Source organism: Excalfactoria chinensis, chromosome 4 (assembly GCF_039878825.1).
Source record: "Excalfactoria chinensis isolate bCotChi1 chromosome 4, bCotChi1.hap2, whole genome shotgun sequence".
Classification (NCBI taxonomy): Eukaryota; Metazoa; Chordata; class Aves; order Galliformes; family Phasianidae; genus Excalfactoria; species Excalfactoria chinensis.
The window spans coordinates 44,505,714-44,528,786 of record NC_092828.1 but is presented as its reverse complement, the minus strand read 5'-3'; the positions used below and the strand labels follow the sequence as shown (position 1 = coordinate 44,528,786).

Here is a 23,073-nt window from a genome sequence, read left to right as displayed (position 1 = left end):
GCTCTAACACAGATCACAAATCCTGTTCCCCAGGGGTCAGTACTGGGGCCTGTCCTGTTCAATATCTTTATTGATGAACTGGATGAAGGCATTGAGTGCGCCCTCCATAAGTTTGCAGATGACACCAAGTTGGCTGGAAGTGTTGATCTCCATGAGGGTAGGAAGGCCCTACAGAGGGATCTGGACAGGCTGGAGAGCTGGGCTGCGGACAGTGGGAAAAGGTTCAACAAGACCAAATGCCGGGTCCTGCACTTTGGCCCTAGGCAGTGCTGCAGGCTTGGGGCAAAGTAGTTGGAAGTTTGTGTAGAGGAAATGGACCTGAGAGTATTGGTTGATGCTCAGCTGAACGTGAGCCAGAAGTGTGCACAGGTGTAGATGTTGTACTGTGAGGCACGTGGTTTAGTGGGAAATATTGGTGGTAGGCAGATGGTTGGATTGGATTGTCTTAGAGGTCTCTTCCAACCTTGGTGATTCTATGACAGCCCCAGAAGTAAGCATGTCTGCCTTATTTCAAATGTGATTTCAGAATGGCAGAAGGTGAGAATGAAGTTTTGATCCCTAAGTAATGAAAATAGGGAGGCTATGCTGTAATGCTTGGGATTTATCTTCAGTGTTTTCAAGCCTAATGCAGTCGGATAAACCACAAGTAGAGTGTTGTTTTGCCTTTTACATGGCATAGCTGTGTTCTCTGCAATAAGGGAGCCCTAAACCAGGAGTGAGTTTGGATATTAGCACATGATCCTTGTCTTACATGAGTCTGCAAGTGAAAATACTGTTTGGTGTAATGTAGTGTGTGAAGTGCTGTTAACCTGATTTGTAGTGCTGTATACACAGGAAGTTTGCATGCTAAGTGCGCTACCTTGGTGTACTCAAGAAGTGCCATTCTCACAGTACCAAATAGCTGATGTACACCATTAGGACTTTGCTGTTGCTCACCTGCTCTCCACAGCTGTTTTATGTAGGTGGAGAAATTGGCACTACAGTTTAAGGATCATCTAATTTGACAGTGGCATCTATTGTACAGCCAGGAGCTGGTTTAGCTCTTAGGCACTTAGTTTAACACTCTTCTGATTGTCACATTGGTCTTTGTGTCCCCTAAGAACACTCATTCCTGCATTTTACTGTACATGGATACTTAGTGCTGTGCCTCTTTGTACTGCAAATAGTCGTTCCTTTTTCAAGGAAATTAGTGGTTTAACTTCTGGGGGCCCAGAAGTAGTTAAACACTGAGCAAATACTTTGGAATCTGATAGTTCTAAGTTGTTGGGAGAGTGGCCAAGAGTGCAATTGTCATACAGCAAAGCAATTTGATTGGAGCAGTATCGTGTTAGTACAGCTCAGTCCGAAGCCATCTTTGCCAGATGTTAGCAGGCAGATCAAACAAATGAGTGTGTCATCTACTTGGTTTTTTTTCCTAGTGTATGTGTTTTGGTAAAGCATTAATTATCATGTTACCCCTATGGAAGTACTTGTACAGCTTTCCTATGCATGGAGGAGAGAAGCAAATACCAGAGATTGTGTCCCTATCCAGATGCTTAATCAGTCTCCCTGACTTGTGTCTGAGAGCAACATGAGCGTGCTTTAACAAAGGCAAATGTTCATTGTGTGGACTTGGGTATGTTCCTAGCTGTAGGTGTGTGTTTATTTTAGCTGTAGATGTGTGCACCCAGTGTCAGGTAAGCATCTCACTTTTAGCTAAATAAATTGCAGTGTGGGTTGAGAGGGGAAATATTTTGTGTAATGGTCTGGGATGTATTTCTTGTCTGTGGTTTTACAGCATTGTTTTTAAGTCATCATTTTTGAAACTGTTAGTTTCTTAACCTTGGGCCATATTGATTTTACAGTAGCTATTTTCTGCCTCCGTAATACTTGAGATAAGTAGGTTACCGTAAGTCGAAGGAGTCGCAGCTGTCAGCAGTGCTGTGTTAACTGACACTATGAATGCTCTGTGCCTGCCAAAGTGTGCAGTTGTAAGTGTGTCAGATTACAAGTGGTTCTAGTAAACATTTTATTTTGCATTTGGGGCTAATTAGAGAGACAGACGCAGTTAGTCACCTCATTGATTGCTTAGGATGTTGTCTTTTTCCCAAGGAATTGCTGGGTTTGCTGACATCTGTTTTGGAAAGTTTCTCCTCGAGTGTTTTTATAGGTTTAGTTTAGAAGCTGTTAATATCCCAGATGAACAGCTGCTTCCTGAAATGTTTGAAGTACGCTTGCCTACTTCTAATACCTTAAGCTGAAAGAGTCTGAGTCTGGTTTCCAGATTGCGGTGATACCAAGCAGCAACACTTCACTGCCACAGCTGATGTCATCCCCGGTTGTCTTTCTGCTGCAGAAGAGATGTCTTTGTCCTTCATTTTCCTCTCCAGTATGGTGCAGGTTCTGTTTTTCTCCTTCTTGTTGTCTGGATACTTAAAAGAAGGGAAGATGAATTCCTCTTTTCTCTTTTTCCTGGTAGTCCTGAGAATGGATTTTTGGTTTCTTGAGTGTTTTTCTGTTAGTTATGAAGATGAGAACCTTTCTTCTCCCCTCATCTGATACGATTTTTACGCTTGTGGTTGTCCAAGTTGGTTAGTTTACACTAGTAGCAGTGGGACATCTTAGATGTGCTTGACAACCTAGCTCTCAAACTAGAAGCAAGTAGAAGGAGAATACACAGAAAAGTACAAGTTGCGAACAGGAATGAAAGCAAATAGACAGGATCCTAGGGATTTGATTTAATGGTGTGGGAAATATTTCTACTGTTTTGAATAGCAAATGACATTTTGCATTTACTGCTGCTTTGTTCCTGAGCAACATCAACACAGATGTTACAAAACACTGAGGCTATGTTGAGGAACTGAAAGCTGGTTAACTTTGTGTTCTCTATGTAAAGCCTTTTTTGGCCTTAATTCTTGTCATATTTGCCTTCCCGCTCCTGATGCAATTGGTAAAAATACTGAATAAATGCTCCTGTAGGATCACATGAGAGCAAGCAGTTCTGTCTGTCTTGTTCTTCATGAGGTGTCAGTGTTGGTACTGATCAGAACATTACGTCCCCTTAGGGAAAATCATTATCCTGGAGGTGGAGGAACAAAGAAAGGTGAGGGGATTTGCCCACAGTCACACAAGTCTGAACAAGAGATAAGGGTTGAGTTGGGAACTTCCTGTCTCTAAGATGATTTCTATATACTTATATACTAGTAATACACCTTTAGTACCACAAACAAAACCACGAGGGGAATTTTTATATGCTAGGACTTCAGGAGGTTTTATTCTAAATTATAGCCATGTTCATCTTCCTTATAAACTTGCACATTTCTTTAATAGATTTGTTCCTGTACTGTCTGGAAGCTTTCACGTACAAGTGTTGAAGAGATGTATGTTTATACAGGAATGAATTTGATGCTTGGATTAATTATTGTACCGACTTCTGCTCTCAGTTTTTTACTTGTTTAGGCTGTGGTTTCTATCTGTATATTTTGTCTAACGAATTGTTATTCTTGCAGCGTTTTGCTGCTTTTTTGTATAAAAGAATAGTTCTAAAAATCAGTGATTAATATGACACGTTCTTATATTTTTTCAGTTCCTGTAGGATGAAAAACTTCATGCGCTGTTACTTAAGTCTGTTGCTAAACCATGTTTTTAGGTTTTGGTTAATTGCTAAAGGACTTGAGTAATTAAAGCAGTGCTTCTTTGGAAAGACAAGCTGCGGACAAACAACTTGGGAGCTGATAGAGCTGCTAAATTCACGTAGGCTTGGCCTGAGCTGTTTAAGAAGTCGGAGCCAAGTACTTGTTTGGATTGGAGTGATGTAAACAGAGAAGATGATTTCTTTTAGTGTTTTGGATTTGAATTTGATTTCTAGGATAAAATAGATCCTTAAATATAAGGCACTTAGTTACCTTACGAAACTTGAAGGGTCTGACTTGAGTGTGGTGTGTGTTCTGTGTCATAAAAATAGGAAGTGTAAATGGAATTTGTCATGAGATTTGTGCTAGTGATTGGGTCAGTTCTGTGCGTTAAGTGTAGGGAAACAAACATTCTTTTTAAAGGAAGAGAATAATTCAAGTAGTTATCGCATCCCTCACAGTCCTGTAGTCTGCATCCAGCTCAGTAGGCTGGTTAGTAATGAAACCTTCATCTTTAGCTTAGGTCAGTTATTGCTTACATAGAGTTTCCTGGCTTCATGTAGTTCATGAAACATCAGGGAGATCATTTATTCTCTGAGTAAGAGGTCCCTTAAGACTCTGAAGACAGAATTTTTTTAGTATTATTAAGGCAGATGTAAAAACAATGTAACCATGCAAACACTCATCAAAACAAAACACTGTGTGCTGCTTTGCGTTTGATCAAGTTCTTCAAATCTTCATTTGAATTCAAAGTATTACCTTGCCAGCTTTGTGCTTTCTTGAGATATGCTGTTTAATTATCTTCATCAGGCAGACTGTTTTACTTCATTGTTTTGGCTTGCTGCGTTACTAAACTGACGCTGGATTACATAGCTGCATCTTTAAGATGAGGTTTGTGTTGAAAGGTATTTTTGGGTGTAGGCAGTAGATTGGTCACAGCATTCTCATTTGTAGGGACTAACCCAGAATCTTCACGCTTCCAGATTGCTCCATGAATAACCGCCTTGTTTGGAGTGAGGGCTGTTGACTGCCTTTCTCTTGAAACACAGTAGATAGATGAGGGACGTTAAATGCTTTTGATAGTTCTGATTCTGATAATTAGACTTCTGTTGCCATTGCTGCTTGATAGCTTGAAGCAGCTCCCAGCTGCTCGCAGTACTTGGAAGTTTCAGCCTTTCTTTCTAAATTATCATGTGTCACAGCTGGAGCTCTGAAAGTGTTGTTGGATAATGAATCCCAAGCATAAATTAAGAGCATTGAGGTAACAGTCTTAATAATAAAGATGTTTGGTGTTCCTGTGAGGGTGTTCTCAAGAATGCAGCATGTACCAGATAGAGCTCTAAGGTGCAAAGGAAGCCCGTTACTCTAAATACTTTAGAGTACCAATTACTGGTGTAAGCAGGGAGCAACTCAAATGTGTTGCTGTTTATTGGTCCCCTCTCCTCCGTGGTTCAGATATATTTGTATCTGCTGCTGAGGACTGAAATGCACACTGGTATTTATAGACACCTGTAGAAGAGAGAATGAGGAATCCTTATGCTGATAGCTTTAAATATTCATCTAAACATTAAACGGAATTTCATCAAGTTAGTGTAGTCTGATCATGCCTGTGTATGAAAAATGATCAATGCCCCACTGGTTCTGTTACAGTGAGATGTAAAAATGGTGCAAGACTCAATGTAGACTCATCCAGCAATGATGAGGTCTGAATTTCATTGTGCTGACTTGTTGTGCTTACGATGCCATTTAAAAAAGCACTGTAAACCAGAGAATCTTCATGTGATACCTGCCCTGGTCTGAAGTGCTTTTAGTGCTGTGAGTTGCTTACTTTCTGCATGGCCTGGTGACTCTTTGGTTTCTGATGCAGCAAAAGGTGGTGCTTCTACAAAATGCCATAAAATGACATTTTCCTGAAGCTGGGAACCTTATGCTGTGCCTTACTTCTGTATCATGGTAAATTTGTGGTATTCAGTGTGTGAATTATTCACCTGTATGGTAACGGATCCATTTGCTTATTTAGTCTGCTTTGGATTCTTCTGCTTACATGTTTAAATCATAGTTAAAATAGCGATTTCAAGGAAAATGGAAGATAAACTGCAGAACAAATGGGAGTTGTTGGAGAGGGGCTTTTCGTATGTTAACCATTCAGTATGAAAGTGGGATTTGGTTCCAGAGCAGTTGTGGTGGCTGTGCACTGTATGTTCAATGCATCTGTATCCACTGATTGAACCATTCATTATCAGTACTTTATTCATCTGCCTGTTTACTATTTTGGAATTCAGAACAAATTGAAAATAAAATCACTGAAGAAATTCACTGGTCAGGTGAGGAAAAAGCCTTTCCATCAGTGGGAGAGATGAGTGCTGTTCCAAGTCATGTTTCTCGTGCTACCAGATGTTGGCTATAGGTTTTCTTTTCTAATCAGTGTCTTGGAGATTTTCAGCAGCTTTGTTGTGAGAAGTTGAACAGGAAGCACATCCTGCCTGAAAGCATCACCTCACTTGCATCTTGAGTAACAGGATACATCTAGCCTAGTAAGCTTTGAGAGTCAGGAGGTTTAATGGTGCTGTGAAAGGGAACTGAATTAATTCTTCTGTCTTTGCTTATACAGTTGGCATAATCACATATAGAATTGTTTAATCAACCTTGAACAAATGAAACACAGCTCAGGCTGTTTAATAGGGTTCTGTTCTGTGAGTTTATATTTGTGCTTTAAGCTTACTGTTTGGAAAGGGAAGTACTGATGTGAGCTTTTCTGTTGCTTGGAAAGAAATCTTTTGCTCTTGCAAACAGTTGTCACTGGTGACAAGTATTTCTTGGCTTCAGAAGCGGTGGTGATGTTGCTTGAACTTGTGTAGTATTTACTCCAGAGCTGTTGTACATCAGTTAGGGAGGTTCTAAAAGTGAGCAGCTACTAAAGGAAGCAATTGTGAGTAATGCAATGCACTGTGGATGAGAAATTCAGCAACAGTGCTTGACAAAACATGCTAGTTTTGTGTATACTCGCTTTGAAAATGCTAACCTGCAATAAAAAGGGAAAACATGTTTATTTGATATCCTGGCATATACAAAAAGTCCATACATGAAGCAGGAAAGAGAAGACAGAGTGATTGGATTACTATACATCTTAGAAGTCAAAAAATGACCTGAAGATCTGTTCATCAATTGAAAATGGCATTGTTCCCTGGCTGGAAGGCAGTTCTGTGAACACTGAACCAACTGTTGCATGGTCTTTATGCACAAAACCACCTGAACTTCCTGTGTTGAAGATTTTCCCATTCCCCAGCAGTGCTGGAAGCAGGCTGGATCAGTCTCTTGAAGCATTAAAAACACGGATTGTTTCTGTGAAAGAAAAGCTCTTGATCTTTTGCAAAGAGACAGAGGGATGAGGAAGAACAAACCCCTACAGTACTCTGACCTTTGTTATATCTAGCTGGTGTTAGCTTTCGATTAAAAAATGATGTTTCAAGTGTCTGCATGATGGTGTAGCTCTAGAGCTTTAAGAGCTGATTTTTGCAATGAATGAAGCTCGATGGATTGTGACTTGATGCCAGTTCTTACCCTTTTATTTCCTGCTTTCGGTTTCTGTTACTATAGATAATGGACCCATTGAGCACTGTCTGTGTGATTTCAGAATCTGTAGCTGAAAATACGTTCAAAGTGTTCTGATCTTCACAATCAATTAACTGCACTGCCGGTGGTCTACTAGTCATGTTCTCATCCTTACTAAGAGAATAAGTGCTAGTTGACTTAAACACAAGGATCTGTTAAATGCAGTCTAAATGTATTAGATTTTCCTTTCAGTGAATAGGAAGAGGAGGTGATAAGATAGTATTACAATGCAACAAAGTGGCTATGACTAATTCTCAGACAGTATTGAGATGTGGAGAGGCTTTCCTTTTATCTTCTAGTGAAAGAGGTAGACAGGACAAGGTGTTTACCCTAAGACTGTTTTGTCTTGGGTGAACAAGGTGGTGTGTGAAATACCAAATGCTTACCTTATTTTAATGTTTTTTAATGCTTTTTATTGAGCATAAGTTTAGTGAGCTATTTCACGTAGTTTCATCTTCCTCAAGCTTGACAGCATATCACAGAAAACGTGAGTGCTTCTCTTCTGGGAGCTGTGTTCAATTCAAATAATTTACTAAATCATCTGCATGAGGAAATTGCTTTTTCTTCTTTTCTTTGTTTCTATGGAAAAGTAGCGGAGGCAGTCAGAAGTCAGCACAAAATCCTTGCCCTCATTAAAGGAAGCGGTGGTGGCTGGCAAGTCACCTGGATGCTCTGAGAAGCGTTGCGGTGGAGCAGCATGATCATCTTTAATGCAGAATGCTGAGCTTTGTTCCTTTGCTGTAGGCTAGATCAAAGCTGGGAGTATCTCAGTCAGCTGTCAGACGAAATGTGTTAAAATCTAGAACTTCGGCGTCACACTGAAATTTGGAAGTTGTCTGTAGCAGATGCAGGTTGACGAGCCAGCAGATTGCTGAGGGACTGCAACTAACTAGAGCAGGTTTGCTCCATGCAGAAAAAGAATGTTCTGAAGTCTGTATTGCCTCATTACACTGGAAGAGTTTTAATGCTGGGTTGGCAGAGTAAATATCTGGAGAAAGTCTTTTTGTGTATGGGAAGCTCTTGCAGAGCAGTCACGCTGCCAACTGTAGCAAGAAAAATGACATCCACTGAGCTCTGTGGAGGCTGCCTATTAGCAGGCCAATTAATAGCTGCTTGCTCACACACAAACACATGCTTGCCTCTGACTCATTTTGCTTAAAGGATTTTTCCTTGAGAGAAGGATGTTGCCTGATGGAAGAGGGAGAGGAGGTTTTGCAGAGGAGAGGGTTTTCAGAGTTTGACAAACAGCTGCAGTAGTCCATCTTGAGACTAACTCGGTCTTCCAAACCAGGAGTGAAGGCAGCATTAGCAGAGGTGGTGGCTGAACGCTCCTATCAGGGCTTTTTTGATGAAGCTGTAATTTTTCTCGTGGGAAGAAATTGTTCAGGCCCATTGTCCAGCTTTAGGAATACTTCTTTGGATTTAAAAGAAGAAAGATTCCAGTTTGGGACTGCTGTTTTTGATGTTCCTCTGCATTCCACCCCTCTACCTTCTTACCTGCTCCCTGTTGTGCTGCAGGGGGTTGGATCTGTTATTTCTGAGCTGTTTGCTTTTGTTGTGTAGCACTTAGGTTTGTTCAGAATCACTTTTATTTGCATGGTGGCAAGCCTTTGATACTTGCTCTAAAGAGAAAGTGGAAATGGCGCAGTGAAATTTGAGCGTGAGAACTTCACTGAGAATAAGGATTTGTTGTTGCTTGATGACTGGGGGGGAAAAGCACCTCTTCGAGTCACTGGATGTGTGGGCTTCGTGTTATGACTGCACGCTATCAGTTCAGCTCTTCGTTTTTGATGGGTAAAAAGTGAAGTTGTTTGCGCATGTAACGTATTGTTTTTGTTACATATCTGTTTCTCTTCTTCCAGGAAGAACACCAGATTCTTTTATTTTGGTTTAGCACCTGTATGTGTCTGGTGTGTTATTCTACTGCCGGACCGCAGCTGGTGCTGGGAGAAATGACATCCCACCTGCTCATAGGTAGAGATATCACCTGCCATTACTGGTTTGGGGTATGCTTGGCAGATCTGCTGTGAGTGGGGTATGGCAGTGGCCTGTGCGGTTCCCCCGTGTAGCTTTGTTTGTAATACATGCCTACAGTTTCTGTGCTGCTGCTTTAAGAACAGATGGTGGTTTGGAGAAAGGAGTGCTTCTGGTCGGAGCTACCCATGGCATTCAGAGGGTGTTACACAGTGGGAATTCGTGTGGGCAGGGCAGAAAGCAACTATAGTGGGTCCCTTTGAATGCGCTGTCTTCATGCACTGGAGAAATGCTGAACTCAAGATGTATGTGTAGAAGGAGACTGTTTTAATGGTGTGGAGCTACTTTTGCTCTTGGTTCTGGGAATGCTGAGCTCTTGGGCTTGCAGACAACCGCTGTCAGCTTCTCTTTCAGTGGGAGCTGTGTCTCAGAGCCTTGTGCTGAGACTTGTGGAATGTGTTTTACCAGGAATATATATATATATATATATATATTCCTGGTAAAACACACATATATATATATATATATATGCATACTTGTGTATGTATCTACATATTTAGACATTTAAATTTATACATAAAAATGTTGTCATCTAATGCTTCCTTATTTACCAGGAAGGGTACTTTACAGTGCTCCCCAGGAAATGAGCATGCATGGGTGCCATAGCTCCAGTTAGTGGACTTGCAGCCCCTGAGGTCAGTGCATGGCACCTTCCCAGCATCTGGGCAGCTGCTGCTGGGCTCAGGGTAAAGGTGGCTCAGCAGTGGAGTTAGTAAGATGGAGCAGGACAATGAAAGGTGGGTTATCTTTTGTCCACAAGTATCATGCTCAATGTGAGGTATATCCCAGCTGTTGCAGGATTGCTTCTGTTAGTGGAAAACAGAAAGCTTGTGTGATGTCTCATTATTCCCTCATGCAGAGGTAGCTGAGGAATTACAGTCAGTGGCTTCCTGGTCCTGTGGAGGTTGTAATAACAAGTGTGCTGTAGCAAAAATTCTTCATAAGGCCTGAAATCTTTGTGGTAGATTTCTGTTAGCGTGCAGGTTCTCAACAGCACACAGTGTTCGGAATCTGAAAGAAAAAAATCCAAAGTTTGAGTTCTGCACCCTTTTAAGGGTTTCAGCTGCAAGCAGGTGTTAATTTTATAATCTTGAAGAACTAAATAGTCTTCTCTACGTCAACATAAGTACTGTTTTGTTGGCTTTTAGTCTACTCCCCCAAGAGTGCCTGCACAACTACACCCGTACTGACTATCCAGTGGGAGTACTCCTGCAGAGAAAGGATTATCCTCACTGTAGGAACAAGGCAGTTCCTAATACTGACAGGATATTGATACTGTAGTTATCCTTAGGATACCAGTGATTGCACATTGCCACAGAGCACAGGGAAAGGTGAAATTCAGCAAGATGGAGAAGAGGCCTGTGTGTATCAGGATCACAGAAGTACTCTGAACTCCAAGAGTGCACTGTGCTCGTCAATAACACTGTGAGATGTGATCAAAAGTTAACAAGGAAAGACTCCTGATGTTAGTTCATTTGTGCAAGATAGGGTTTCTTCAGTTTCTGGTAAGAATAACATGTCTAGATGCTGCTTAATGCTTATGAAAATGGACCTTTTCCACTGCTCCTCATGGATGTGCGTGTAGGCAGTGAGAGCTGGCTTCTCATGATGTCATGGTTATTTTGTGGAGAAGCAATTATATTTTGTTCATGTTTCGTGTCCTGTTTTATTGGAGGCTGACTTTGATGTCTCTGTTGCAGCTCAGAAGGTTATAGAGGTCAGGGTTGATGTTGGTTTTAGTTGTAGTTTTCCCAGCAAAGTATGGTTTTCGCTAACACAGCATGCACTTGGTGCATTTAGTGAGCCCTTACTGCTGCTGTTTGTTATGGGCTTGCCAGAAGTTTCTTGTTTAGAGCCTACCTGCAGGGCATTCGTATTGCCCCCTGGGAGGAGCACTGCACTTATCCCATATTTTGTGTAGTTTCATAGCTCCTGAAACGATTCCTGTTTGTACATGTGACTTCCAAATTACAGTGCTCAGAAGGCTATGCAGTACTAGAAGGTGCATGACTTTAGGAAGAGGGCATCTCTGTCTGCTGGTCAGCCTGGTTTTGGTAGGTACTGGGGACATCTAGGTGCACAGGGACTCCAGAATCAGAGAGTGCATGTGTAGACAAAGTGATTGTGTGTCAGATGATTGAGTGAGAAGGTGAAAGTAGTGCTAAGACAGAAATTGTTAAGTTCACAACACAAATGAATACACCTAAAAAAAAATTATTTAATAACTTTTGTGTTGTATTTTAGATTATCTGAAATGCAGAAAAAAACCTGTGTGGGTATTTTTGAAGTGTATTGACCTGTGACTGGTTTGTTATTTTGCTACAGAGGGAGAAAAGAACTTACATGTGTTTGGGGATGGGTCATGGGGTAATCATTTGCACTTCAGTTTGTTAATCCAGCCTTGTAGATAGAAGGGCATGTGGCCATCTTGAAGGCCAGTGTCATGCAAGGCTGAGAGTAGAACTTGCTTTAAAATAGAAATGAACTATTCCTTAGGTCTTTCAGCTTCATTAGGAACAACTTTATATCCTAACTAGGAGGCTGTGTCTGGTTCTACTGTTCCTGGTTCAACGTTTGCAGGTGTGGGGCATGATTATTGCCTATTACAATGTATGTACTCTCCTTCTGCTGGTCACCTTTTGTTCTGATTGTCCGAGATTGAAGTATGTAGTCAGATAGTGAACCAGTTACAGGTACAGCACTTGGTGGTTGGGTATGTTTTAACTGAATAGTAAGAAAAAAAAATGCATCTTTTTTTCAGTCTTGTCTGTATATCTAAAATGAACAAAGACTTGTTTGGAATATTTTTCTTGGTATTCTTTTCGTTTGTCTTCTTGGAACTGTTAGCAATCTGAAAGGTTATAGTAAATGTGGAAGATTCTTCAACCTTAGTCTTTATCAAAGCAGGCAAAGAAGATGCTTTGAATTCTGACAGCTGCGGTTTCCTGGTTGGAGTATCAAGAATGTGATGTGGTGAAACATAAGCAGAAAATTGAGACCGATGAGACTTTAAATATGCATGGAAAAAAAAAAAAGCAATTCTCAACCAGAAAATGTAGCTGTTATTGAATTATTTTATTTTTTTTTTTAGTTGGTTTCAAACTTTGTTGGTAAGATTCTTAGTAAGATCCCCAGAAGTAGGTAATGTTATCTGAAATGATTTACTGACAAGTAAACCAAATGGCTCACCACAGTAAAATACTGTGAAGGCTAAGGGTGGTGATGTGTGTATAATTGTATTACCAAACCTGGAGACATGACTGTGTCCTACATTGGGTAAACAACTGAAATTAGAGAAAGGATCCAGAATGACAATGATGTTTTGTGATTTATTTTTTTATATGTTGTGTTACAAGAACCTGAGTTCATTTTCTGTCTTCAATGACATTATCTAATAACTTCCTTTTCCAGCTTCTGAAAATGCTGGTGTAATGCCAGCTGCTGTGCTGACCTACACATGGAAGCTCTGCTCAGCCTCCATTTGTAGGCCTTGGGGCAAAGCAGCTGCTCATCATTTCTGGTTGTTTCCATACAACTTTTTGACAGTGGTGGCTACCTGGCTTCCTCTCTCCCCTCCAAATAACGTGGTTTAATGAGTGTTTATTTGAGGTTTTTATAGAGCTGTTGTTTGCTTGTTTTGGTGCTTTCAGTGGCAAGTTTAACAAGAAACTATTGAAAAGATTGAAAGCTGAGTGCTTCAGGGTTGTGCTTGGTAAAGGTTGCTAGAATGGTGATGGCAAATATCCTATGAATATTTATCGATCTATTCAAGTTTTGTTCAGAGTTGATTTTGTTTATCAAAGAGCCCAGTGGCATTTTATAGTGGAGATAGCATTTACTAATGGAAAACCTTTCAAGGTCACGCATTAATCCTTTGCAGAATGGGCAATAGTTCTGCTTTCATGGCTGTTTCAGAATTTAAGTATTAGTTAATATTGCCACCTAATGGCAAGAAGAACCCTTGTATGAGACCTTTTCACTGCTCTTTTTACCCAGTTTTGACTGATCTGGTTGTGTGAAAACAGGTGCCAAAGAAATCTGAAATTCACTGTTTTGGACTTGTCCTGCTGCTAGACACAGAACATTAAGACTACAGAACTGATTTTAAAAGGCCATGAGGCTGGTTAAAAAGACAAGAAGTGTTTGTCTCCCAATAGTTAGAATGTTGTGCTTTACCTGGGTATTTTCTTTTTACGTTGTTGCTCAAGTATTTGTGCTTTATATAGGAGTCTTTGAGAGGATGCTGCTAAAATCTTCCAGTATCCATAGTATGCATGCTGCAGTATTTAATCCTCAAAGCTGATGGCATTCCCTGTGGGATTGCTTCAGCCCCATCAGGGTCTGGCCTTAGAACTGGAGTAACTGGAGCACACCTGTCAGTGTTCTGGGAGTAACCTGTATAAATCAGCTGTAGCTGAAGTGTAGCAAGCCTGTAGAATTTAGGTTGCTGTATCAAAATTGACACCAACTCTCTTTTGACAGCATAATCTCCCTGCTAGCTAAATGAGTGATTCGTTTTCAAGTATTTTTCCTAAAGAAAACATCCTGGCACAACTTCCTTCCTTCAACTAAATTCTAATGTGTGCATCAGTTCAAGCACATGAGACCTGTATCAGGTGTGGCACATTATGCTTGATGAATGCTGGTTGCAGATTATATCATGAAACTTGAAGTGCTTCGTGCATTCCAGTGGGCTGTCTGATTATCAGAGTAGTTAATCCCTTTTCTTCACAGATTTCTGTCCTGATTGTATAGCTTAGTTTTTGCACCAGTTAAGTTCTTATGGCAGTAGTTGGTTTACCATCAGACAGCAGCTAAATAAAGAAAGTATGGACTGCCCTGGGGCAGAGTTCTTTAAGCTTGGGAAAGCTGTTTGTGAATCTCTGAGCCAGGTGAATGCCGTCTTCTGGAGGCCTTGAGCAGTAGTTCAGATGAGCTGAAAACAGGTAAAGGAGGAGACTATGGGTTTTCTTGTTTGTTTGTTTTTTCCCCTTGGCTTGCTGCCGGAATGTTTAGAAGTGTTTTCTGTGTAAACTGCATCACTTGGCTTCAGTGAATAATTACTGTTTGAGTGTTTCCTCTTCTATCAGTAAAGAGGGAGAATGAAAATGAGAAGCTTGGAGGTGGGCTTAAGTGTATGCCTTGTGGTTTATGTGGTTGAACTGAGAAGATGGCTCCTGATTGTACTGGTTGGGGGAACGCACCTAATTCTTATCTGCACATTTAACAAGTATTTAGATTAAAAACAACAAAAAGAAAACCAACAAAAACCCACCCTTACTCCACTGTTTTATTCTTTGTACTTTAAAATGTAGATACAAGGAATGAATACTAAACTTCAGGTACTGGTAGGTACTGGAGGATTTACAAACTGAAGATAGGGGGGATATCTTTGCTTTATTCAGGTTTTTGGGTGACTGAAAATACCATGGGTTTGATACCTGAATACATAGAGTTCATACGAAGCTTTTACATTTGTTTGAATATGGAAGTGCTTTTCAAATAGTTTTATTTAATGCCACAGCATAATTCTAAGATCCTTATGCTTTTGTCAAGAATGTTTAATGTGGGAGAAATTGACTCAGATGTCAAATCTTAGTAATTTTGCCAGTGTTTTTAACTCCTCACTCCATGAGTAGCACACGCTTCCATTTTTGTTGTTTTAGGAAAAAAGAACTCAGCTTCATTGGTTCGTAATTGTTTGTTTGTTTTTTTCCAGGTGGCTTCTCAACTGTGTTCCTGGTACGTACCCATGGTGGGATACGCTGTGCGCTCAAACGAATGTATGTTAATAATGCCCAAGATCTCAACGTATGCAAGAGAGAAATTACTATTATGGTAAGAAGTGAATTGTAACTAGAGAATGTTGTCAAAGACATTTGATATATGCGTGCTATAAGGGCAATCCCTTCTAGACCATCTTCTCATTTTTTTTGTGCATTAGTGCTTTACATAAGCTAATACTGAGCATGGAGTTGGTGTGTGATTAATTTCTAAAGCAATTATAAGGAAAACATGATTCTGCAGTCAGTTTCATCAGTAATTTTGCTTCCCAATAAAAAAAGAAGTGGTCTTTCCCATTTCTGTAGTGATAACAAATTCTAGAGCCCTCTGCTGGCCACAGTTCTGGTAACTGAGTTACACTCCCTGTTCCTACTCAAGCAGCGTTACCTCTGCTAGACAGAAGCATGTTCTTGCAGTTGCTATCCAATGGGGATGTAACAGATATGGCTGTAGTTCAAAACTGCGAACTCATTGACATAATCACGGGTTCTATTGTTTCTGAGCTGCTGACTAGAAAATTGAGAAAGCAGAAGGCTTTATCAGATGTGCTTGGGTTTATGATGACAGGGCACGAGAATAGCAGTTATCTTGCCTTCTAGAGGATACTGTGAAGGTAATTTATCTCCGTTTCCATATGCTTCTAGTTTTAAACACCCTGTAATCATAGAAGCACCTATTTAATCATCTAACATAAGGAGTTCTTTTATGTTAACCATAAATAAGCAGAAGCAGAACTGCAGAAAACACCACCAGTATTGTCAGACATGAAATATATTCATATTTCATATAATTATTTCATATTGCTTAATTGCAACTTGCAAAATGGCTCTTAAGAGTTGGTGTGGTTTTTATGGTCTCTTTTTTTTCTTAGGGGCGTCTTTGGTTGCTTGTGTGTTTGATAGTAGCTGATAGTACTTGGTAGTAGTTCAGGTTATAGATGTTGTGACTTGCTTCCAGCTGTGTATGGTTGTGGGTTTTTTTTTTTGTTATTAATGAATCAGTATTCTTCAGTATAGGTATTTCTTCATTTTTAGTATTGTGATACGGAGTTTCACTTAAAATGGACATAAATAGCATGATTCTTCCCTCTTTCTCTCCCCTATGTGTCAAGTCTGTAGTTATTACTATATAATGTTTCTGAATGCAGCAGTGAGGATATTTGCACTGTTGAACAAATACTGTAAATAAATGTTCCTGATTGAACTGTAGATGCATCAAATTTGGTATATGGCAGTCTCTGACTTTGCTATTAGTAGAAAACTTACGTTCAGCTTTGAGTATTTTGTACAGTTTAGTGCATGTGGGACCAGGGCTTGCTTTGAAGTCATAAGTGGTTCTAATGAAAACCTCTTGTACTTACTTGTTAGAATCTTTCTATGTTAAAATATAATGTATATTTACTTTTTCAGAAAGAATTATCTGGGCACAAGAATATTGTGAGCTATTTGGATTGTGCTGTTAACTGTATAAGTGATAACGTCTGGGAGGTCCTCATTCTCATGGAGTATTGTCGAGGTAAGAGATGGCTCTTCTGGCTTAAGATTCAAACAATCTGTGAAACCATATTGGTACTGACTTTCCTTACTCCCCACCACACACACTTATTAGAAGGAACTTGTCTGTGTGTTGTCAGAGTGAGTTTTTCTGCCATTTGTGTGGGAGCTCTTGAGACTGTATTAGCAATACTCTTTTCTTATGTAAAATAGTAAATATTGGGGAAGTACCTCTACTCCTTTAATTCATGGGAGCCAATTCCTCAGCTTACACGACTAACTGGGTTGGATTTTTCTGAGCTTGGTATTATGGATGGCTTATTGGCATGTGGAGCTTTTGTTCAAACTCACTTCTACACTTTGCTTCTAGATTTGAGGTCTGCCAGTATTATTTTGAAGCCACAAGAATGTAATCTATCAGATGACTGGATGGTGTTTTCTTGTTGAAAACTTCCATATTTAGGAGAAGCACCCTCCATGACCCCATAGATCTGCTGGTGTTAAATGAACATTATGATAAGAAGTTACAACTATGACCATGTGAAATTACCTCAAGGAACAGGGAAATATTTCCTGATCTTAAAAAGGAAACTATGAAAGGGTTATGTAAGGTCTTTAAGAGTGGATTATGTCCTTTTTTTTTTTTTCCTTGGTCTCTCAGGAAGGAAAAGAAAGACTGCCTAGATTTTGAGTTACTTTGAACTCTGCTGGTTGACAGCATTTTGGCTGTGGATCTAAATGCAACATTTTGGCTGTGGATCTAAATGCAAGAGGCACTTCTGGGGGAGCATCTTTGTGTGATAAACGAGTCTGTCTGCAACAGTTTGATAGAAGAGTTTCAGTTGGTGATGTTTTTGTTTGAGATGGTAACCTTTCTGCCTAGGATCATAGCAGTGGGTTTGGAAACAGCTTGATTGGGTTGTTCTTGTGTGTTGTTGTGTTGTTGGTTTTTTTTTAAGTTGGTGACATGAGAAAGCTGAATTGCATGTTGTGGGCTAATTGTGTGTGAGAAAAAATTATACTTCTTTTCATAATGGGATTTATTAAAAGGTAAAATAAAATTATTTGCTGCTTCTTCAGCTGGACAAGTTGTGAATCAGATGAATCAGCGCCTGCAGACGGGCTTTACAGAGTCAGAAGTAATGAGAATATTTTGTGATACCTGTGAAGCTGTTGCTCGGCTGCATCAGTGCAAAACTCCAATAGTTCACCGGGATTTAAAGGTATGAACCTGATACCTAGAAGTGCCTGGGTAAAAGTCAATGCTGCACTCAAAAATGATGAGAAGTGCAGGAACTACTTCACTAAGGCTGACTTATAGTTAGGAAAGCACTTGTAAACAGTGAAGCTGAAAGATAAGATCACATAGTGCTAATGCTGTGTTTGATTGATCTTTTTTTCTGGTAACTTCCTAGTTTGCATGTGAGGGCAAGAATGCATAGTAACAGTTAACAGAAATCAGTGCAGTTATTTTAATCTAATGTTGCTGTTTGTGTTAACTTCCTTTCAAGGTGGAGAATATACTGCTAAATGACAGTGGAAATTATGTTCTCTGTGATTTTGGCAGTGCTACAAACAAATTCCTTAATCCTCAAAAAGATGGTGTTAATGTGGTTGAAGAAGAAATTAAAAAGTAAGTTCACATTTAAGTGGCCTTAATAAGCAATGGTTGTGCTGTGAGACAGCTCAGTGTCATGATGTATTAGGTGAAGACCTCTGAGTAGTGTATTCTTACCTCACTGATAAGAATTTTAATATAACTGTTCAAGATGAAGAAATCCAAGTTGATATGAATATAGTTCCATTGCTTTACTACCCACTAATATTGCTTTTTCTATTTATTTACATGCTATTTTTGCAAAACAGACTCACATAGAATAAAACTTGAAGAAAGCATGCGACTTTGAAATGAAATGGGTGATAAATGTATGCCTGGCTGCTGGCCATTTTAGGAGTTAAAATTTTAACTTCTTTGTTAATATGACGAACTGTACGAGTCTGAGGGAGAAAAGAATTGCTATAAATCAGCATTCATATGAACTTATGTACAGTCTTAGTTATAGAATGCTCTCTGTGTCCCTCCTCCTAAGACTGGTCAGAAAATTGTTTTCACTATATTGCAAGCACACTCCTGAGAATATGTATTAGTTTAGTTTGGTCCCTTCAGGCCATCTGCTGCACAGAAATAAACACAGATCACTTGTTCTCAAATGATGAAGTGATACCTGTGTGTTGTTTTGTCTCTACAGAGTGCTTCTCTGGTTTTGTAATGATTTTGCCAAGCTAGTTTTTTTTAAAGCATAGAACTGTATAATATCCCAAGTTGGATGGTACCCACAGTGATCATATTCCATACTGAATGTTTCAATGTAAGATGAGGATGACCCTTTTAGGGCTTAGAATCTTTGCAATGACTGCTTACTGCAGTATTACAGCAGAGTAACTGTTTGTTACTGAAGCACATGTACAGGGGAGCTAATGTAAAGAGCACATTGTATCTGACTTTAAATTATCTGACTTTAAATTGTCATCCATAATGGTAGATATAATGTTACTATTCCAAACCTTTTGTGATGTTGTAAGCAAGTAAATTACTTGCGTAAGACAATTTCTGGTGTGTATTAGACACCTGTGTCTGTGAATGGTATGTGTATGGCGGATGCAGGGAAAGGCCCTTTTGATTCTGAGGCATGCTTCTCATCTGTTCTCTTGCAATTATGTGCATTTAGGTATACAACGCTATCGTACAGAGCTCCTGAAATGATCAATCTTTATGGAGGGAAATCAATTACTACCAAGGCAGATATCTGGGTAAGCAAAAAATCAGGTACTGTGAAATACAGAACTAATTAAGAGAGGGAGAAACTAGCTAAAAGTAATGTAGACAAACTGGAAAACTAATTATTTAAAGTGGAAATATACAATGCAAGTGTATAATGCAGAGTGTAGTAATGGTATCTGTGGTAGTTAAGTCTCATGTAAATAAATTGAATACAATCTGTGATGTTATGGGAGAGATAAAGTAGACTCTTTTCATTTTGTTGGCTCAGAGTCAGCAATGGTTTCTCATAGAAGTTTGCTTACAGCTCAACAAGGAAATGTGTTTTTGTTAGACAGTGTGCTTAAGAGCCATTACAGTGAAGTAAATAAAGACTAAATTCAGCAAAAACACTAGTGGTATCCCTGAGTGATGCCAGAATGTGAATGTAGCCCTTGGGTAAGGCTCTGGTTTTGGTAGTTTGTTGTCTAGCACACAAGTCAGTGGGAAAGAAGGTCCTTTTAGAGCTGCATTGTATATCAGCTTGTCACATCAACCCTGGTTCATAATGCAGCTGCTACATAACACTGTAAGCATCAGCTGTAGCTAGGTTGCAATTAGTTTCTTGTTGGTGCTTCTTTATTGTGTAAATGGCTTGCTCTCATCCTTTTATGGGGCCTGTATTTGTTTTTACAGGCACTTGGCTGCTTGCTGTATAAGCTTTGTTTCTTTTCACTTCCCTTTGGAGAAAGTCAAGTTGCTATTTGCGATGGAAGTTTTACTATTCCGGACAATTCCCGATACACTCACAGTATACACTGTTTGATAAGTAAGTATTTGGGCAGCACAGCAATGCTTTGGTGTTGTAAATAAAATGAAACACAAACAGTGCTATTGATGTAGATGAGTGACTTGGGTAGATGGTGCATTCTTGCTTGGATCTCAAGTTAGCAATGGGAGTTGCTCATGGCTACCATCTGCCTTTCAGCTCCTGTACTTTCCCTTGAAAGGAGACTTGCTTACTCCCTAGAGTCATTAAATCATTAAGGTTTGAAAAGATCCTAAGATCATCTGGTCATCTATCCTTTCTGCAGCTGATATTCAAAATATCAAACAGCATGCATCCTCGTCAGTCGTATTTGACCCTGAGAACAATTTGACTTGACAAAAAGCATTAAAGAAAGAAAAAATAAATAAATAAAAAAATCATTCTTTTTGGAGTAAGCTTGGTTGGTAAAGTGAGCTGAATGAATGTGTTCTGGTTGCTAGCACACTGCATCAGTAGGCTTCTGCTGTCAAACAATGACAATTTGATCTTATCCATTTTTGCAGGATATATGCTTGAACCAGATCAAGAACAGAGACCTGATATTTTTCAGGTATCTTACTTTGCCTTTAAACTTGCCAAAAAGGATTGTCCAGTGTCCAATATTAATGTAAGTAGTCTTTCATTGTTTTTTTCCTTTGCATTCAGGGATTTTCATAGATAGCATTGAGAAAAATCAGTCAAATCAGCTGAGAAATTGTCAATTTCTTAAGCCTTTTTCCAAAATTTAGAATGTGGAGCAGAATACATTTCCCACTGATACTGTTTGCTGTCTAAATTATACACTTGCATTCTGAGGGCATAGCTTCATAAACTGAAATACAGTAATATGTCACCAGTCCATACCTGACTTGTGCTTCTAATCCATACGTGTCTCTTACATCTAATACAATTAACACCAAGTATGCTGTAGAACTTAACACGTTGATGGTAGAAAACTTTGTCTTAATAGTATGAAGTGTCAAGAGTGTTTTCCAGATAAGCTCTTTTTTTCTTTTTAATCATCTTTGTCAGTTATAGCAGTATGCTGGAAAGGACTGCAACGAGCTGAAAGTAAATTGAAATAGTGAGTTAGTTAGCTGACTTTTGTGCCTTTGCTTTGCATGAGAGGCTAAACTCTCTTTGAAGTTTTCAACCTTCCCTCAAAGATGACCTAATTCATTGACCAAACTGCTGTGTCAAAGAATTCCAGGATACATCAATAATGTTCAGTGTTCTAGAGGGATTCCCAAGATAAGCATTAAGGCATTAGAAAAAGTCAGTGGCAAAATTAATTTTGAAGCAGGTGTCATTTAAAGTAAGCTGCGCTTTCAGAGGTAGATGAGTGATTTTGCTGAGATCCCTTTGAAATGTGTTACTGTTGATCCTTGGTCCCATAGAAGATGGTGCTCATTAAAGAGTAAATGTTGTTTTTGGGGAACTTGACATAAGTTTGCCTGCTAAGGAAAAGAAGAAAAAAACTGGAGCCCTCTTCATAGGCGAAGGCTAAATTTCGAGTGTTTTGAAGGGTTTTGTATTTTTGCTATTTCAGTGTGGTTAAGTGGTACAACACTTATAACTTCTCTCTTTTATACTAAATACGTGCAAGATAAGTATCTTGCCATACCACTGAGAATTTACTAGGTTGCAGGCTGTAAGAGTATTACCAACTTGGTCAAGTGACTTGACTATGTCTGCTTGTTGGTTTCCTTTTCCTAAGGAAAAAGGAAGAAAAAATCAATGACCTTGAGTTATAAATGTTTATGACCAGGATTAGATTTGCTTTCTTTAGTGTGTGTGTAAAGATTATGCCTACATGAGATCTTTTTCCTTCTCTCCCTTCGCCATAATTGCTGTTTTCCTTGGTTAAATGCAGCTTAGGCGAAAAGCAATTAATTCAGAAATTAATTTGAGAGATCCTTGAAGCTTTGAAGAGGCAGATGAGAACTGCAAAAGGATAATCTGAAGAGTAGTTACTTTTGCAAAGGGCAAGAAGTATGTTGAAAGTGGCTCAGATATAGCATGAATTAGAGAGTGACTGTTCTGAGGAAAGCAGAGCCTGATCATACCTATTTCATCCCGTTAGCCAGTGGAACTCCTGGTGCTTGGTAAACTAATAGAGAACATGATGAGCATGTGGGTTTAGAAAATGAAAGTATTCGAGGCTTGCTGAGGCTAGGATTAGTGTTAGTAATTAATTTGGAACTAAGAGGAAGGTGATACTCTCCATATCTAATTTATGTGTTTGCTGTATTCAAAGCCTAGTGCTTAGAGAGGTGCACTTGTTGCTGGTTGTGAAGGTTTTATAAAAAGGAAATCGTCTGATCTTCCCCCTGCTCAGTGCTGCCAGTAGATCAGGATAAGGTTTGGCTTTACTAGAACGGAATGGATGAAAACTTGAAGCCTTGTAATGCAATGGTGGCAGCTGGTGCAAGCAAGGAAGGAGCTTCTGAATGTTTTATCTGCTGGTATTTTCATTAAGCACTGAGGGTGGAAAAGGCAAAGCTTGACCTTGCATGTGTTGGAAAGACTAGAGGAGAAGGTGAAACATTAAAGACAAGCTTACTGTTGTTGAGCCCTGCATCTTAGTGGGGTTATGTTTCCAGTTACACTGGAAGTCATCCATCCACAACAGTAATGCAAACACAGTGTGAGAGCTGAGACAGGTAAACTGGTTTCTAATGACTTCTAGTGACAGTGCCTCTGGCTAGAGAAATAAGGGCTAGTATGAGAAGATGAGTGTGCATTTTGACAGTGATACATGATTAGGTTGTGATTTGTGGTTAGAGATTAGTTAAAGGAGCATAAAAACTTAGATGCTGTGTTGTTTTGTGAATTTTGCATTGGATTAGAAGAGCTGAATAGACTAAAAAAACTACCACTATTTCATTCTGGTTTTCAGCTTTAATTCTTAAAGATAAAATGAATCTTTATTCTCTACAGTTAACAAAAAGTGTATGAAGAAAGTGTGTTACC

The 23,073-nt window shown here is 39.4% G+C and overlaps 1 protein-coding gene across 3 annotated transcripts in view; it reads left to right on the top strand.

Annotated features, from left to right (window-relative positions):
- BMP2K (BMP2 inducible kinase) overlaps positions 1–23,073 on the top strand; it is a 59,306-nt gene that overhangs the window by 5,449 nt on the left and 30,784 nt on the right. For all 3 annotated transcript variants that reach the window (XM_072334828.1, XM_072334827.1, XM_072334825.1), the window contains exons 2-8: positions 14,977–15,095; positions 16,451–16,556; positions 17,615–17,757; positions 18,046–18,167; positions 19,264–19,345; positions 19,989–20,121; positions 20,625–20,728. In XM_072334828.1, the coding sequence (XP_072190929.1) occupies positions 14,977–15,095; positions 16,451–16,556; positions 17,615–17,757; positions 18,046–18,167; positions 19,264–19,345; positions 19,989–20,121; positions 20,625–20,728 (809 nt within the window). The remainder of the gene's footprint in view (positions 1–14,976; positions 15,096–16,450; positions 16,557–17,614; positions 17,758–18,045; positions 18,168–19,263; positions 19,346–19,988; positions 20,122–20,624; positions 20,729–23,073) is intronic.